Source organism: Triturus cristatus, chromosome 9 (genome assembly GCF_964204655.1).
Source record: "Triturus cristatus chromosome 9, aTriCri1.1, whole genome shotgun sequence".
Classification (NCBI taxonomy): Eukaryota; Metazoa; Chordata; class Amphibia; order Caudata; family Salamandridae; genus Triturus; species Triturus cristatus.
The window spans coordinates 699,401,236-699,418,823 of record NC_140592.1 but is presented as its reverse complement, the minus strand read 5'-3'; the positions used below and the strand labels follow the sequence as shown (position 1 = coordinate 699,418,823).

The following is a 17,588-nucleotide window of genomic DNA, read 5'->3' as shown; positions in this document are numbered from 1 at the left end:
CGACAGAAGGCTTACTTCTACGACCCAGCTGAGTTAGGTCTGGTTGAGTAGAGCCATCACATTGCTTGTTCTGTTTAGTGGAGATATAGTGATGGTTTTCTTTATCTGTCCATCAATGCTAGGAAAAGTACAGCAGTTAATGATGAAACAATGAGAAAAAAACAGTAACGACTCCAAACACACAGGGAGACAATTCTCAACCAATTGTATTTATAATTCCATACCCTCTGTTGGTTTTAGTAACAAAAATGGTCTGACTGATGGCTTTAATGACTGCAGGATCTCTTAGTCACTTACATTGGCGGAATGTGTACTTCATCCAAAGATTACCTTTCTCGCCTCTAGACCATGGTGTCTAAAACAAACCAGGCCTACTGAGTTCAAAACGTGAGTCTTCTGTGAGTGAGCCACGGAACTTTGGAGCGAGCATCCAAGCTCAAGCAGTCATTGATGATTTCTCGGTTCAGCTTGGTAGCTGGATCACGCTATTGACACCCACAACTAGAGAGGTGACAACTTATTTACATCTTCCAAGTATCTCATCCTAAGTTCTCATGGTATCAAATATGTTATTCTTTTCCTCCACATATTGGGATTCACAATAAATACCATAAAGACACACCTGTGCCCACAGCATTTCCAGAATTTCTTAGGAGCCCACATCTCTTGTCACTCAATTCACCTGGATGGAAAGCCAACCCCATCAATAAGTGAATAGTAGCATTTGAAAGGCTGATTCCCCGTTACCTGATATTGCGTCCTCTGACAGGGAGAAGGATAATGAAACTGTTGGAATGATGGCATCATGTATTTCCCCAATCCTGACCGTAAGCTTACATCATGCCCATTGCAGGACTGCCTAGCCACATAATAGTCACATGTGATAGAGGATTGAGAGGATCTAATGTTGATTGAGTCAGATGTGCAGTCTTTCTGTCCCCATTGAGGGGTGGGGACAGGGTGTGCAGTCCCAATCTGACCCCCGGGCCAGGCAGAAAGCTCACTAGACACCAGGGATTTACAAACGTCAGCTTTTATTTTGGGAGGGGGAATTGTCTCGAACGGCAGGGGCTTCTGCTTCCCACCAGACATGGGTCCTGTTAGTCTTTCTGCCCCCTTAGGGGATGTTTTGGGGTGTTCAACCTTAATCTGCTCCATCCCGAGGGCGGCATAAAGTTTTCTAGACACCTGGGATTTATAAACGTCAGCAATTTTTGCGAGGGAGACATGGCATGTCCTGTGTGTCCATCCATCCCCCCGCCCCCTCTCCCATGGGACAAATCAGTCTTTCTGCCTTCCCCCGGGAGCGGATAGTGGGTGATTACCCCCAACCTGCCCGCCCAAGGGGCAGAAAGCCCACTAGACACCAGGATTTTCTAAAGGCATTTTTCTTTTTGGGGGGAGCGTTGTCAATGGCATGGGCCTATGCTCACCTCAAGACCCGGGCCCAGTTAGTCTTTCTGCCCCTTTGGGGGCATGGATGGTGGTATTCGCACCCAATGTAAGCCCGGGTGGCATAAAGCCCACTAAACACCAGGTTTTTATAAAGGTCAGCATTTTTTGGGAGGGGGGAACGGCCTGTGATCCCCCCATTCCCTCGGACATATCAGTCTTTCTTGCTTCCCCTAAGAGAGGATAGTGGTTGATCACCCTCAATCTGCCACCCGGTGGGCAGAAAGCCACCAATTTATAAACTTCAGCATTTTGTTGGAGGTGGAGCAGCCCCCAAGGCATGGGCAAATGTTCCCCTTCTGCCCTGGGACAAATCAGTCTCCCCTCTGGGCAAATAAGGGGTGTTCAACCCCAGTCTGCCAACCCCTAGGGTGATAGAAAGCCCACTAGACACCAGTGATTTTTGAATGGCAGTTTGTTTTCTGTAGGGGGAGCGCCTTCCATAACATGGCCCTGTGCCCCTTGCCTATTGTAATATGAGTCTTTCTACCCGCACAAGAGGGTAGAAAGCCCGCTAGACACAAGGAATGTAGGAAATACACTGTTTTTGGGGGGCAGGGGAGAGGCCCCCATGGCATGGACATGTGGTCCTGCTGTCTTGGGCACTATTAGTCTTTTGGCACCGCCTGGGCGGGTGATGGAGGTGTTCATTCCCAATTTGCCTCCTTGTGCGAGCAGAAAGTCCACTAGACACCAGGGATTTTTGAAAGGCAATATTTCATTTGCGGTGTGAGCAGCCCTCTTGGCATGTGCCTGGGTTTCCCCACTCCGGGTCGGCAGTCTTTCTGTTCCCTTGTGGCAGATTTGGGAAGTTTACCCCCAATCTGCTCCCTAGTTGGCAGAAAGCCCACTAGCCCACCAAGGAAAATATGGTTCCAAAAAATGAAAGGGTGATGGGGACGACTGCCCAGGCAGTGAGCTGTACCCCCACCCTAGAATGGGTTCAATTGTATTTCTGCTACCCATGGATGTAGATTGGGAGAGTTCACATCCCCTCTGCCCCCTGAAGAGCAAGAAGCCCATTAGACACCTGGGATATATTTCTTTGTTTTAGAAATAAATGGGATATGGGTGGACCATCCCAGGGTTGAGCCTATCCTCCAGCCCTGAAAACCCAATAGCTTTTCTGCCCACCTTGTTTGTAGAGCATCCCCATTCCCATAGCAAGTAAGAGGAAATTTTGATTTATCTGGCTGTAGTTTTGACACATGGACCGACAGAGTTGGAGTAAATCCAAATGTCCTCCTACTTGCCATGGTGAATTGTTGCACTTTTGAGGCCCTGTATTCTGCCACCCAGGGAAACCAGCTAAACCTGGATGTTTTGAAAATTGGATACCCATGGGACATCAGGATGGTTACCTACCTGTATCCCACAAGGTTTTCTTACTCACAGTGCCCTGCAAACCTTAAACTTTGCTTAAAATAACACATTTCCTTCATATTTCTGTGAAGGAAAGTTACCTAATCTGAGTAATCACAAATGTCATACCACCCAGCGTTCTCCCACTTGTCCCAATAAAAATGGTATATCACTTGTGTAGTGGGGTCTGGCAACCACATTACAAAAGGTCACAAAGCGCAATATGGAGAAATCAGCAATAGGGTTAGCAGGAGTATTATGGTCCGGGCAGGGCGGCCACCCAGGGAAACCTACCAATCTCAGACATTCCTGAAAACTAGACACCAGGGAGCGTCCAAGGTGGTGTGCCTCAAGTAGTACCCACAATGCCCTGAAAACCTCAAACATTACCTAAAAATTCACATTTTCGTTGTATTTTCATGAAGTGAATGTCTTGAATCTGCAGAGATCCACAAACTTCCAACCACCCAGCGTTTCCCCACTTGTCCCATTGAAAGTGCTACCCCACTATATGGCTAGGCTTGGTGTCTGAGACAGGGGCAAATCAGACTAAGGTCAATATGAAGTCCCACCTTCTCCTCCTGGGCATGCCCCATCTCCTCTCCCTGGAAGTTTTCTCTCTCATATCCTACAAGTTCCCATCTAAATCCTTTCACATGTTTTCACACCCTGTTCTACCTGTTTTTTCCTGTTTCTGTTATATTTTCCCCAACTCCTCTCAAAGGTTTCTGTCCTCTTTCCCTGTCAGAGTTTCTTCCTTCCTTTCCTTCCTGCAGTTATCCATTCACTCTCCTCAGATTTCCACACTTCACATCATGTAAGTTTCTTCTTCTTCCTTCATGTGGCATTCTTCCTGTACCCACAGACATTCATGATTCACCACCTAGATCCTTCCTTCTCATGCCTTATGCCTTCTTCATCCTCCTGCTGGCATGCTGCCTTCTCATCATGCTTGCTTCTCTTCCCAGTTCATGGTTTCCATCGTTTACATGCAAGTTTCTTCCCTCCTCCCCAGATCTGCTTTCTGCTATTCTTACATACATTGTTCAACTTTTCCGTTGGTTTCTGCTCTCTTCCACGCCAAGAAAGCTCCATTCTTTTCACTCCTGCAGGCACACATCTTTGTTTTCCTGTCTGTAGGCTTTCTTCCTCCTCCTACCCGTCCATACTCCTCCTTTTCTTGTAGGTTTTCATTCTTCTCCTCTGCAAAGTTTCATCACATTCTATTGTTATAGATTGCTATTATCCACTCTCCTTCAATTTCCCTTCCCATCCTGTGGCGCTTTCCCACTCCTCTCCCTGTCTGTTGCCACCCTGACTTCCATGCCTCTCTCCTCTTTTGTTTATTTTCTAGGTTGTTGTACCTGAAGACTGAAGATCCAAGACAGGGAGTCAAGATGAAGGGAGAGGCTAAACGTTACAATAGTAAGTTCCTCTGCATTTATCAGTATTTTAATGTGCTATCCTTGTGCTACATTGTACTTGGCAAAATAACAAGTGTCTTTAGATTGGAAGTTCAACAAGTCCTCTAGAATTGTAACCTGGGTGGATCTTTTGGAGATGCTGCTTAAGTCTCTTGTAAGTTAGTTGGGTCTCTTGGGTAGTATATGTTAGCTCAAGTCTGTAACTTCTTTGATACTCTTTGAGGTGTGAGTTGGTTGTGTCCCCAAGTACTGATTTTCGGATAAGAGTTATGAATTAATATGTTTCATGTGTCTGTTGAATTTGTAATTTGGGTGAGTCTCCCTTCAGCCTTGGATGAGTTTTCCTGGAGGTGTAAGCAGAGGCGGCTCCTTCTCTAAGGCGGAGGAGCACCGCCCACTGCTCTGTGAGCAGTTGAAAAAGGAAAAATAAAGTGATAATAACGAACGTTATTATCATATTTTTTTTCCGTCGTGGCTCAGCTGGTTAAGTTCTGGGCCGGGGTGAACATCACAGGAACAGAGGGAGGAGTGGTGGCACTCTCCTAACTGCACATGACAATATGGCCGACCGTCTTGGGCCGGTCAGGTCGGCCAAACAGTCATGCGCACTTAGCATGATATCTACCGGCTCAAGTGCACAGCCTGGGTGGAGAACATGCCCATGCTCACACTCCCTGTCTGAGTGCCGACCCACATTGTTCAGACCAATCACAACGCTACTGTAATGCAGCATCATGATTGGCAAGGGGAACCTGGGTGCTTCCTGGTTCCTGCTTCCTTCCTGCTCCTGGAGCGACGAAGATGACCAAGAGGCGGTGGTCGGCATGCACGCAAGTGGTACATTTTAGCTATTTCTTTCATCCTCCCCTTCCCCGCCATCCCCAGGCGCCACTGGGTGTAAGTTGTGTTATTTTCCCTTGAGAAATATGTTGGTTGACCCACCTGCAGGTGTAAATTGACACAGCCCATCAGTCTACACATTTCTAGTCTCTCTAATTCTTCAGAACTCAAATAATCTGATACTTATGCATCTTTGAATACAGTGGCTATATATATCTACCCATATGTTTCATCTGTTAAATGTTGGCTTTTGTCTTGTGGCCATTTTACTACACTATGGACCCTACACAGGGTTTAAGAAGTGCTCTGGAGGTGCACTGCCATGCTGGGAAGGTCTTTCAAGTTTCCTTCATGAGTGCCAGAGGAAAGGGAAACTGCCTGCAATAGCCACAGTGCCATCTTACTCGTAAAAAACAAATTAAAGATGTTAAGTGTTACTTTAATAGGGTGAGAGGTTGGAGGAAAAACAAGAGGAGCACAAAAAATCTCTCAGGCAATCTTGATTTTGTCAGAAGATGATAACTCCGGCAGGTGTAGATAAGCATAGCATCAAACCCTTCCTGAATCTGGTAGGAAAAACAGCTCTTTGATGAAAACCTTGCAAGCAGAAAAGTGATGATTTTTGGTGATAGTATGCGTAACATTGTATTAGAAAATTCCACAATTGGCAAATAGGCCAGTCATCTGAGTAACATTACAATAGGATTAACAATACTGTTCAAGACTTCGATTAGTTAATTCTATCTGAATTTAGTCTGAGGGTGATAATCAGAAGATAGTGTTTATTTGATTTCCAATGCCTTACAAACAATATAAATTACATTTAATTTCTCCATCAGAAATTATAGTTTGGGGTAAGCAATGAAAATGTAATGCTAAAAAAACATTGAGCCATTTCTTCTGCTGAAGGTAATTTAGACTAAAGGTGGAAATGCATAATCTTTGAAAAAGTGCCAATAGTAACCACTGTTACTTATTATAGGTCTGCAGGTGGGTGGTCTGTTAAAAAGTCAGGAGAGATGGTATGTCATGGTTCAGGAGCCATTGATAAGGGCTATAGATGTCCTAAATAATTGGACTGTGATGCTGTATGTTGAGTACATACAGGGTAAGAAAGAATATATTCTCGAACAAGAGAATGAACAGTAGGCCGAAAAAAAGATTTTAAAACTACTTCTAACATGGCGTTCGATCCCTTATGGATGGAAATAGCAGAATCGTGATGCATAAACATCCGTTCAAGCTGTTATTTTATTTGAAATAAAAATAGCCTAGTGACTGAAATACAATTCATGTTGTCTTACACAATTGAAGATTCTGTCATTTGTTTGAGGGAGAATTATTGGTTTATCACAGGTAAGTAATGACTCATGATAACAAGATAAGGCCTCAGCAAAATATTTCTTGAGCCTGAAATATAAAATTGGGGGCAGATCTGTATGATGGCGGAATGTATACTCTGTTGCAATGGCGATGGAGTAAACATACTGCCAGCACGATGGTCTATCTGCCTGCTTTAAATGCAGGGGGACAATAGGTTTGGCTATGGTTGTGACTGCTCTATCACGGCCATAGCCAAACCTCTCTGCTGGCCCATTGAAGGAAGGGCCGTCAGAGAAATGGATATATGTTTGCCCAAACAATCAGGATGGGCAGACATATGGTCATTTTGTTTACTGTCAAAGGGACAGTAAAATGCAAATTAAGTTCCCTGCGCCATGGGAGATGACTTCCATGGAGAGCAGAGCATTACATTTTTTATTTACAAAAAGAAAATCCTGTTTTGGGATTTTCTTTTTGGAAATAAAAAAAGAAAACTGTTTGGTGTAAGGCTGTGTCATGTTGATGCAGCCCTGCACCAAACAGCAAAATGAATGGTCAGGATCCACCATCACAGTGGTTCCTGCCAGTGCATTATAAATGACCACCTGCTTGGCTGTCATTTATAAATTTTGCGGGCAGTCCCTCTGCCGTGGGGAGGGAGCAATTTACTTTGTCTCACTGGCGGAACGATGGGCCGTCTGCCAAATAATAAATCAGGCCCTAAATTATAAAGTGTAAAAGAAAATGCCCATTTAGCTTGCAAACTGATTCTACTTTGAAGATTTCGTAGATTCTGCAAATTCCTATAAGCAGTTTGAATTTGCAAAGGCTTCCGGCTGCGCATGAAAAGATGCCTCCCTTCCTTATAAGCCATATTCATGGCTAACAGCTCTCTTTGAAGGACAGAATAATTCTATTCACTATTTGGCAAGTCATAAAACAAATACAACACAGGATAATATCCCTGCCCCCTTTCTGCAATTAAAACAAACTCCTCCCACTGCTATACCGGAAACATTGCTCTACAATTAACTTCTCAAAGATATCTGGATGGCACAAAATTGGAGCCTGATGAAAAATTATTTTAAAAACAGTAAATTCCTGTTCAGCTTGACCATTCCAACAATAACTACTTTCATGATTTCTTTTGTAAAAAATATGAGTGATGTTACTCCTTATGTTGTCAAAATCTATAATAAATGGATGTTACAAATCAGAGTAAACTTTCTAGCTCTTTAACATTGGTAGGAGAAGGCCATTCAAGGAAGACTGAAAACTTATTTAGATTGATAGGGAGACATGGTCTTTGATCTAAATTCAAGGTACAAATCATCACCACTTCAAATGCACAATTTTCTCTCTTAATATATAAGTGAATGGTGCCAGTTGTCTCCCTAATAGGGCAGGAAAAAAAGGCTTTAATAATGTTCATAGGTTTGGAGAGATGAAAATGAGTAATGGAGATTGAGGTAAGCAAGGCACCAAACCCCTCCCTTTAACATGGCATGGAATTAAGTCCTGCAAAGATATTCCACAAACATGGAATACAATTTGAATATAGCTGCAGAAAAAATGGAGCAAAAACCAGAGACAAAAATGATAGCAAATGGTTGAGGAATGTGATGAAAAATAAGGGAAAGAATATATTTTGATGCATCCCTCTCCTACCAATAACTCCTTATATATGTTCTAAACAAGAAATTACCTCACTGGAAAAAGATTGTCTTTATCTTGGTTTTGGAACTTCAGGCAACTACCTGTGGAAAAGTCACCATTTTGGAAATGCATATATAGGGCTGCCAAGTCTACCTCTTTGGGAGTATCGTGTTTCGGCGTGAGAAGTATCCAAGACCGAAATCTCAATTTCATTGCATGGTTCATGTTCGACTGCTACATTTAGCCCAGACTTTGGACTCACTGTCTGGATGTACACACCCACATAAATACTGCCACAGTCTGGGCAGTGCAAATGCCTATCCATGTACTGAAAATTACATTCAACGATGTGCAACCTCACAAGATGGTGAGCTCAGCACCCATGAATGCGCTTTTTTTCTTCGGAATGCACACCGCCCGGACTGAATACCTTGCACAGATGTAAAAGGGACTTTTGAGAGGTGGACCTTAGTGTATTTTTATTGCCAATGAGTGCTAACAATACCACATTCTCTCTCGGTTTTAGGTCTTCCTTCTTCTGACAAAGTCACTGAAGACGGCTGCTGGGACCCAGACTTTGTGCCCGAGGGCCTCGAAGACTTGCTAAAGACAGATGTCACACTAGAAGCACAGGTTGGTGTGCTACCTTGCAGATTTCATTCATTCATTGCACGTACAACACTACCAGCCTGATAGGCACGAGTTACTTAAAAAAACTCGCTCCTTTTCTTGTCCTTCGTGTGCCACAGTAAAACCAGTAATTTTAATTTACGCTTTTCTCATTTTGAACTCATGTTAACTTCTGAACCAATCAGCGCGTGTGACAGTAATAATATCATTTGTTGCCATAGTTAGCAGCTATCAGTGTAAGATCAGCGCTGCAACACTGACCTCCATGTGTCGCCGGAAATACACCAAGTATGTACAACTAGAGAACAAAGGTCCTGTGGGATGCCTTTTACCTCAAGACCTTATTTTACAGATTATTATGCTTACCTGTCCAGGTGGGCTGCAAGGGTGTGTCCTTGTTCACAAGATAAAATGCAATGCAAGAGAGGCCTTCCCAGTCCTGGGTCATAGGTTCCACTGTAAGAGCAGTACTCACAGTCCTGGGCAATAGGGTGCACTATAAAAGTAGTACTTCACTGCTGGTCAGCAGCTGTCACCGCGAGACCATCACTCAATGACTGATCTACAGGTGTCACAGTTCGCGGGGTACACTGTTCGGTGACGTCAGGCACAAAGGAGGAGGAAACTCTCTGAGCTATAATAATTTTTGGCATTCCGCCCCCACTTGCTGTCTAATGCTGCCACCATTTTCTGCCCCCAGCTCCTGAAGAGGGATATGCATGGTTTCCTGAGTGTGTACCATCATTTTCTGAAGCAGACTGAGCCGTCGCTACAGTGGGAGAAGATTCGAAGTCCTCCAGAAGACAGGGTACGTTCACGATTGCCACATACTGATAGAACTCCATGGAAAATGTTAGAAACATATTTTTACCAACATTGGAAGTCTAAAAGAAGCTTAGATTGGGGAATTTCAAAAGCTGTTCTAAAAAGGGTGCCCTGCAACATCTGCTAACTGATGGTTCTCTAGATCAGATGACGCAGCCAAAACGAGCAGTAGTATTGAAGAGTGGCTTGTAGCTGCCACTTTATTCCACTGGATCTCTGTGTTAGTGTGCTTGTAACTGCCACTTTGTTTCACGGGATCTCTCTGCTAGTGTGCTTGTAACTGCCATTTTGCTCCACTGGACCTCTCTGCTAGTGTGCTTGTAACTGCCACTTTGTTCCACTGGATCTCTCTGCAAGTGTGCTTGTAACTGCCACTTTGTTCCACTGGATCTCTCTGCTAGTGTGCTTGTAACTGACACTTTGTTCCACTGGCTCTCTCTGCTAGTGTGCTTGTAACTGCCACTTTGTTCCACTGTATCTCTCTGCTAGTGTGCTTGTAACTGCCACTTTGTTCCACTGGATCTCTCTGCTAGTGTGCTTGTAACTGCCACTTTGTTCCACTGGATCTCCCTGTTAGTGTGCTTGTAACTGCCACTTTTTCCACTGGATCTCTCTGTTAGTGTGGTAGTAACTGCCACTTTTTCCACTGGATCTCTCTGTTAGTGTGCTTGTAACAGCCACTTTACTCCACTGGATCTTTCTGTTAGGGTACCGCCAAAGGAAAAGCCACCATGAGCAAAAATGAAAAGATTTTGAGCCCTTAGAAATAAGAAACTACATGACACATTTTACAACAGCAGCACATAGAAAACTGAAGCAGGATAAGCTGCAGTGATATAACCGCACATCAAAATCTGTGCCTGAGAGCAACTTCTTTCTCCGTGCAGTTGTTAAAATAATAGGAGGCAATAGCAATACCTATCTGGAAGTTAACAAATTGTCTTCAGCATCATCTTTTATAATTATTGAGAACACTGTTAGCTGCGAAGGTATGTCTTTCAATTGAGGGAGAACAGAATTCAGAACTCCAGTCAAATAGGAAAAGACCCAACCAGGCTGGCATGCCATTTTGGTTCTCACTATCGTTATAAGTCTGGCAGAAGCAAATCTCATAGCTTCAGGCTCATTGAATAAAACCCCAAATACCTCCCAGATCAGCTGGCTGCTTGGGTGGGGTGAGGTAGGCTAACTTTGATACCTGCTACTAGCTTCAATCTAATGTCAGACAATCTTCTTTGACAAGCACCTCAGTTGTATCTGAATTCAGTTTGAAAGAATTGTGACTCATCCACCAAACAAACTAACAGGTCTGAATTTTAAAAAAAACATTGGGGGTGCTTTTCAGTCTTAAAATTACTTGGGTATCAAAAAGCTTATGACGTAATTGAAAAGCCGTACGAATGAATCAGGCTATTGATACATGTATTATATCTTGCCAGTGAAATCAACCGGTGGAATATCCCAACCATAGGTCAGCATAGAGGAGAGCATCCTTGGTATACTACAATTAACATTTTTGGGGGGGAGAACACCATCAACAGAGCACGTGTATAAAGCACTATGAAAAAACACAAACTCCATTGCATCAGACATATTCCCAAGCCAAAACTCACAATCACTGACTCGGGCAAGTAATCGACCCCAGTTATCAGAAACATAAAGCATTTATATTTAAATGGTCTTAGATTTCTCTCCCATGGGCAAGGGTAAAATAATTCCTGGGCCTCTCAGCCACCAACTCTCAGTTTCCAAGTAGCCTGGCCAGGGAACATAGTTACTGCACAAAGTGGGTGGAAATGTGTTTTCGGTGGACGCTAGTCCAATAAATTCTTGAGCTGTGAAGGAGATTCCTCATAAAGATATGTACAGCATGTTGAGTGGGTTTACAGATATCAAGTATGCTGGGGGAATACATATGGTCAGTAAGTATTGCAGATGCAAGGACAGGAGACGAAAGCTATCTGCACCATGTGACAACCTGCCTTGGTGCCTACAACAACGGCCAAATAGTCATCATAGAGAGTCTCAGATAGATCATCAGTATGACACATCTGTGGGGATTTTAGCAACGTCCATTGATAGGCTGCCTTGCTCTATTTCTTCTTCAGATTCAGTCCTTCGAGAGCATCAAGGCCCAAGCCCTGCCTGAAGACATCACCGCTCTGCTCAACCAGCTAGTCGTCCTGAAGCTGAATGGTGGGTTGGGGACCAGCATGGGCTGCAAGGGCCCCAAAAGCCTAATAAGTGTCCGCAACGAAAACACCTTCCTGGACTTGACCATCAAACAAATCGAGGTGAGCGGGTGTGTTTGCATATCACAGCCTTTAATAAGAGAAGCTGATTTAGGCAAAGAGGCTTCCTCTATTTACATTTTACAGAGCAGATCAAGCAAAAAAGCTTTTGATTAGAATTTTTCACTAGGGAATATCATTTATTGAAGTTAGAAACTAAAACAAGCAGTGGTGAAAATCTGACAAAAAGATTTCAATAAAACAGCAATATAAAACAGAAAAATACTCAACTGGTTTCCCAAAGCAGATTTTTTTTTCTTCAAAAAAAGATCATACTTCATGCCATTTGTACATAACATAAGACCGTAGCTCTGCGAGCCCCTATACAGATGTAGTGTTACATATAATGTGGTGGGCCTTTGCAGATGGTAATATATCAGCTAATTTATCAGGCCTATACAATTGTGGCTTCAATCAAGAAAGAGTGCCTGTCGGTCAGCCTTTTCCTTTGGACAGCTGTACATATATGTGGAGGAAGCCAGGGCTATTGACCCATTGTAAGTGAGTAGAGCTGATAACAAAGGAGTCAGATGGTGTATGCAATTCACAGAGTTAATTGTATAAATACAAGGCGATAATCATATTGATACCCAGGGTTGGCTGACACCGAAACATCTTTGGTGGCAGTGTGTTGACCTTAGGTTCACTTTTTAGACACCACCATAAGAACATTAATAAAGAATTGTCATGATGCCTGCCTCTCCCTAGCTTCATAGATGGGTGTCTGTGAGCCACCCCCAGTGCTTCGACAACCCAAGCAGGGGTGTGGCAGGGACATAAGATGAAACCTGTTTGGCGATAAACATCTGGCATAATAGCCCAGAGTAGTATACAACAAGGGAGGGGTTTTTGCCCTAACCTTGTGCTCAGGAGACGCTGCTCATATAGTTATTCGAGTCACAGTGGCCAGCTTGTGGTGCAGGTCTACGCCAGGGACAAAGTGGACAGCCAGTGGCAAAGCCGTTGGAGATGGACCCCTAAATAACAATGTTCGAAATTCAGAGCACTAGCACCCCTTGGATATCCGGAAGACGGAGTTTGACCAGCACAACATTTTGCTGGCCATTGTGTCATGTAAGATCGCCCCACAAGAAAATGTCTACCTAGTGTAAAAACTTCCTAGTGAGGAAGATATGCACATTTGCGAAATAACATAGGATGTGGGGCAACATCGCCATTTTGGGTAGGCCAATACGTCGCATAGCAGAGAGCGGTAGAAGTCTGCCTTTAATGATCATATTTATCTGACAAGAGAGAAGCATAGGATTATGTATTAAAAAATAGCAGGGCACAATGCAAACATGAATGTGCCCATAAAACGATGTCTGAAAAAAATCAGTAGATTAGTCATTTTCGGTCTGTCATCCCAGTTTTTGTAAAATTCAAAAAAGTAATTGAAACGTCTGTCGGACTTTGGTATTGAAATTCTTCTTCCTCCCTGATTATGTGGTCGTAGAGAAATGTTGTTACACTTGTATCTTCTCTGCAGATTCCTTAAAGTAACCGAGGACAAAAAAGATGTTTGAGGAGCTGTGTAGCACCTAGATGTCCAAGTCCAAGTCCAATAGTCTTTATTTGGTCATAATCCTGACCATAAAAGCACAAGATAAAAATACATTCTAATCAAGCAATAAGCATAAAAAGTCAGTCAGAACAACTATATTCGATTCAGTGGACCATAATAGTTTAAACATACATAGACGAACCTTTACAAGGATTTACAAGTCCCATTTATACAATATTTAAATTAATAAATCACTAACACCCCCAAACTCATCCCAACACGCTTAGCGCCTTGGTCTACAGGTTTTAACACACATTATCAAAATTCATCATGTCAGTATTTATAATATACAAAGTTTAAAAACAAATTTAGAAAACACCAATTTATCTTTTGTGACTCGTAGCATTTTCTTATTAACAGAGCCGTTCTGATATATTTAGAGACAGTGGCACAAATAGGAACTGTAGACAAAGAGTGTAAGAAATTAAAACCATCCATATAGGTACAGGGGCGGATTTCTCTTAAAAGTGGAACTAAGAATTTTGCCCTTGGCTCATTATAGAGTGTGCAAAACAGCATAAAGTGCAAAGCGTTCTGCGCTGCCAAATTATCGCATGGACAAGCAGTGAGTTTATCGCTCCAACCTAACTGTTTAGGGAAAGCCACTAAGAAGTGCAAAGTACATATGCTCAATCTGGTCATAAAAAAATGAGTCTGAGCATTAATAGTAAAAGATAGATAAAATTGCTGACGAATGAGGGAGGAGACTGGGTGACATTGCGTTCCCAAACGCAAGCGGCGCATGTTTACCTCCGCATATTAAGGTTAATTTTTGATAGTTTTCATATTTGAAGGGATAGTAGTAGGATTGTCATAGTAGTGCCCTAGGCCAATCACATTAAATTGTTCTCTAACAAATCGGAGCTATGGGATCGCCAAGGAATTCTCAAGGTTAGATGTCACTTCTTACAATCCCTAGTGTCTGAAAAAGCAGAAGCTCTCAGGTACACTCACCCATAACATGGGTCTGCTGAAAGAAAGTTAATGTTTCTGAAGTGCACTGTGACTGAATGCTTTCCTAGCACTAAATGGTAGTTTCAAGCCACCCAACGCAAACATTGGTATTTGTAACTTAAGCAGTCAGGTTTTTAGCTGTTTAAGAAAGCTCAAGTGTTTGTTATGAGTTGTAAAATATATGGCTTTGTGAAGGATTACCACTCATATTTTTCAGAACTCTATTATTGCTATGCTCACAGCAGTTAAAAGGTATTGGTAAACGGTACTGGCTCCTACCACCTTAACACAGTCGAACGCCTAAGGATGTTTATTAAAAAGAGTAGCTGAGGACACCCATTTGCACTTCAATTATTATTTCTGTGTCAAGATCAAAATATGGAGATGAGCATCGAACAAAAGCAAAGAACAGGAAAGAGAATGTTTTCAGATTAAATCCCTCCTGCGGATGGCTTCTGTGGGAGAATATATGCTAAGTCAATATGAAAGTGCTAGAGAGACGTTTTAAGGACTGCACTGGGAATAATCATGCAACAGAAGTCAAGGGCATAAGGAGTAAAACACACGGTTAGAGCCTACATCTAAAGCTGAAGTTTCAAGGCAAGAACATGCACATCTCTCATCAGCGCGGTGGTGGTACCAGAAAATCTTTGTTAGAATATCAATCTTTCATAAATGTCTTGTTATAAACATCCTGTACAATGATATTGCCCCATTGGATTTAATATAAAATCTACACCCAGTGGGACAATATTTTTTATGAATGATATGTGTGACATGTCAGACTAAATTTATATACATGATATTCTGACATAGAGCCACAGGCAAGTATGCACAATTAACTGAGAGGATGGGAAGTAAAAGTAGAATTTGCACAGATCCACATTGGACTACAGGAAGGTTATAATTAGGAGGAGGGGTGGTTGGACCATGCATGTCAGAGTTTGGTGGGTTCTGGATTATTCATCCGTTCAGACATGTCCACCCTCTTATCCTCAGCACCTGAATGAAACCCATGGATGTGACGTGCCCCTCGTCCTGATGAACTCCTTTCACACTGACCAGGAGACTGAGGACATTCTGAAGAAGTATTCCCGACGCCATGTGCAGATCCTCACCTTCACCCAAAGCAGGTAAGATGAGGTGCCACAGTACTTTCAGTCCACATACCTTTCCTACAACTGAACAATTCTTTCAAGGTTTTCTACCATGCCAAAAACGTTCCAGTGTGGACAAAATTCAAGGACCATGAGTTGATATACTTATGAGACAATTAGGAAAGTCTTGGATGCTTGTAACTGTATATGGCCTGTCTAAGATGGACCATGTGGATTCCGGGTCTCATGTGGCGCTATAGTAACATATCTCTGAGGGACACACTGCTTGGGTCCTAGCACTGCTGTACCTCTGTGGCACCACACCTGGAAAGGAGAGGTTGGCTGAGATCTTTGTCACTATATCCAATTCTTGACCTGGTAGGGATAGACTTGTTGGCCCTATGTACCCTGTAACTCTGTTAGCATGCTTGGGAGAGAAAGGCTAGTTGAAATCTGCATCTCTATATCTGAATGGGAAAATTAATGAGAAGGGCATACTGGCTGGGCCTAAGGCCCCCTTTGTTTACATGGTATCACAGATAATGGAGAGGCTGGATCTTAATTTTGCCCTGTCTAGCCTCTATGATGCCTTGGAGTGTTAATCTGTACGAGAGGGACATCTAGTGAAAGGAACCAGAATGATGGTCATTAAGGTGATAAGATAGAGATACATTTGTGTTCTGAAAACTCAATTTTTCTAGCACTTGTTTCCAAAAATACCCACTGTTTCAGTGGTCTGAAAAGTAGAGAAAGGGTAGTGTTCGAGGCATGTGTGCTGTAGATACACATGCTTTGCATCATCCTGCCATCTAGTGTTGGGTCCGGATGTTTCCTTGTTGTTTTTCTTCAAAGAAGTCTTTTCCAGTCACAAGGTAAGGTGACTCCTCCGTTCGGTGATAATGTGCATGGGCATCGACTCCATTGTTAGATTGTTTTCTTTCCACCATTGGGTTTGGATGTGTAATGCAGCGCACCGATTCAAGACCGTCAATCGGGATCCCTTCGGTACGCAATTCAGTTACCCTCGTCGGTATTTTTTTCGATCGCGTTTCCACCTGCGTGTCAAAAAATTCTGAAAACTTTCATTATCCAATCGGGAACTCTAACCACAGCCTTCCGGCCTAGCTCATTTTCCTCTGTCTACTTCCACTCAAACATCTGTCAACGAGTCTTCCTCCGATGGAATGAACGCCATTTTAGTTCTGTACAGGGTGCCATTCCAAATAACTGCGCACCGACCTTCATAAGGTCTGTAACCTCTGTCTCTCCCCGGAGCATAAAGAGGAAGACTGCGACGCTTGTCACTTGTTCCGATACAAAAAGACTCTGCGGGACCATTGGGCTCAACGAAGAGACATGCAGCAGCAGAGTATCAAGGACACCTCTGATATCTTTAGAGAAGATATCGAGCACGAAGCGATGTAAGCAGTCCAAGAGGAAGAGGCCTTCTCTGTCCAGGACTTTGATTACGAGTTGGAGATTGAACTAGAGTCCCACAATGTTCCAGCTGGACAGGGTGCCATGAGTAACAAAGCCCCTTTGCCCACCCAACCCGCTCCAACCAAATAAACGGCTATTGGGCCACCACTGCCACCTGGCCATGGTAGGCACAGAGACTCTGATTCCAATGCCCCACCTTCCAGCTCGGCACTGAAACAGCAAGTCAAGCCTTCCAGCTCGTGCTCAAGCCAATATGATACTACTTCGATTCCTAAATATTCGGTCTCCTAAGATAAAAAGGACAAATCCAGCTCGACACAAAACATAAAGATGCTCCTTTAAAGCCACTGGACCCTGTTTTAGAAACAATGAAACAAAAGCTGGATCCAAAGCAAACGAAAATTCATATAAATCCTGACACTGGGTACATTACAACTAAGCCAGTTATACCATCTTCCAAAAGGAAAACAGACACTAAATATAAAATCCCTCTTTAGAAAAAAAAAAAGACTTGGATACTAGTCCTATTAACGTTCCTCTAACCCCTCCACCTTCTTGACCAGTACCTATTATAACAGCTTCAGCCCCTTTACACATCACACCACCAGGCTCTCCTCATAATCTAAATCCTGATATAGTAGATGATGATGACACTTCTGATCAGCCACCACCTGATCCATGGGGTGACTACAATATAGAACCACCTGTAGACACAGGCACCGATCCCCTC

The 17,588-nt window shown here is 43.1% G+C and overlaps 1 protein-coding gene across 1 annotated transcript in view; it reads left to right on the top strand.

Annotated features, from left to right (window-relative positions):
- Positions 1-17,588, top strand: part of LOC146798535 (UTP--glucose-1-phosphate uridylyltransferase-like) — an 81,675-nt gene that overhangs the window by 31,312 nt on the left and 32,775 nt on the right. Inside the window, exons 2-6 of the mRNA XM_085625823.1 lie at positions 4,169-4,239; positions 8,584-8,690; positions 9,388-9,495; positions 11,621-11,806; positions 15,321-15,454. Coding sequence (XP_085481949.1) covers positions 4,212-4,239; positions 8,584-8,690; positions 9,388-9,495; positions 11,621-11,806; positions 15,321-15,454 — 563 coding nt within the window. The 5' untranslated portion in view covers positions 4,169-4,211. The remainder of the gene's footprint in view (positions 1-4,168; positions 4,240-8,583; positions 8,691-9,387; positions 9,496-11,620; positions 11,807-15,320; positions 15,455-17,588) is intronic.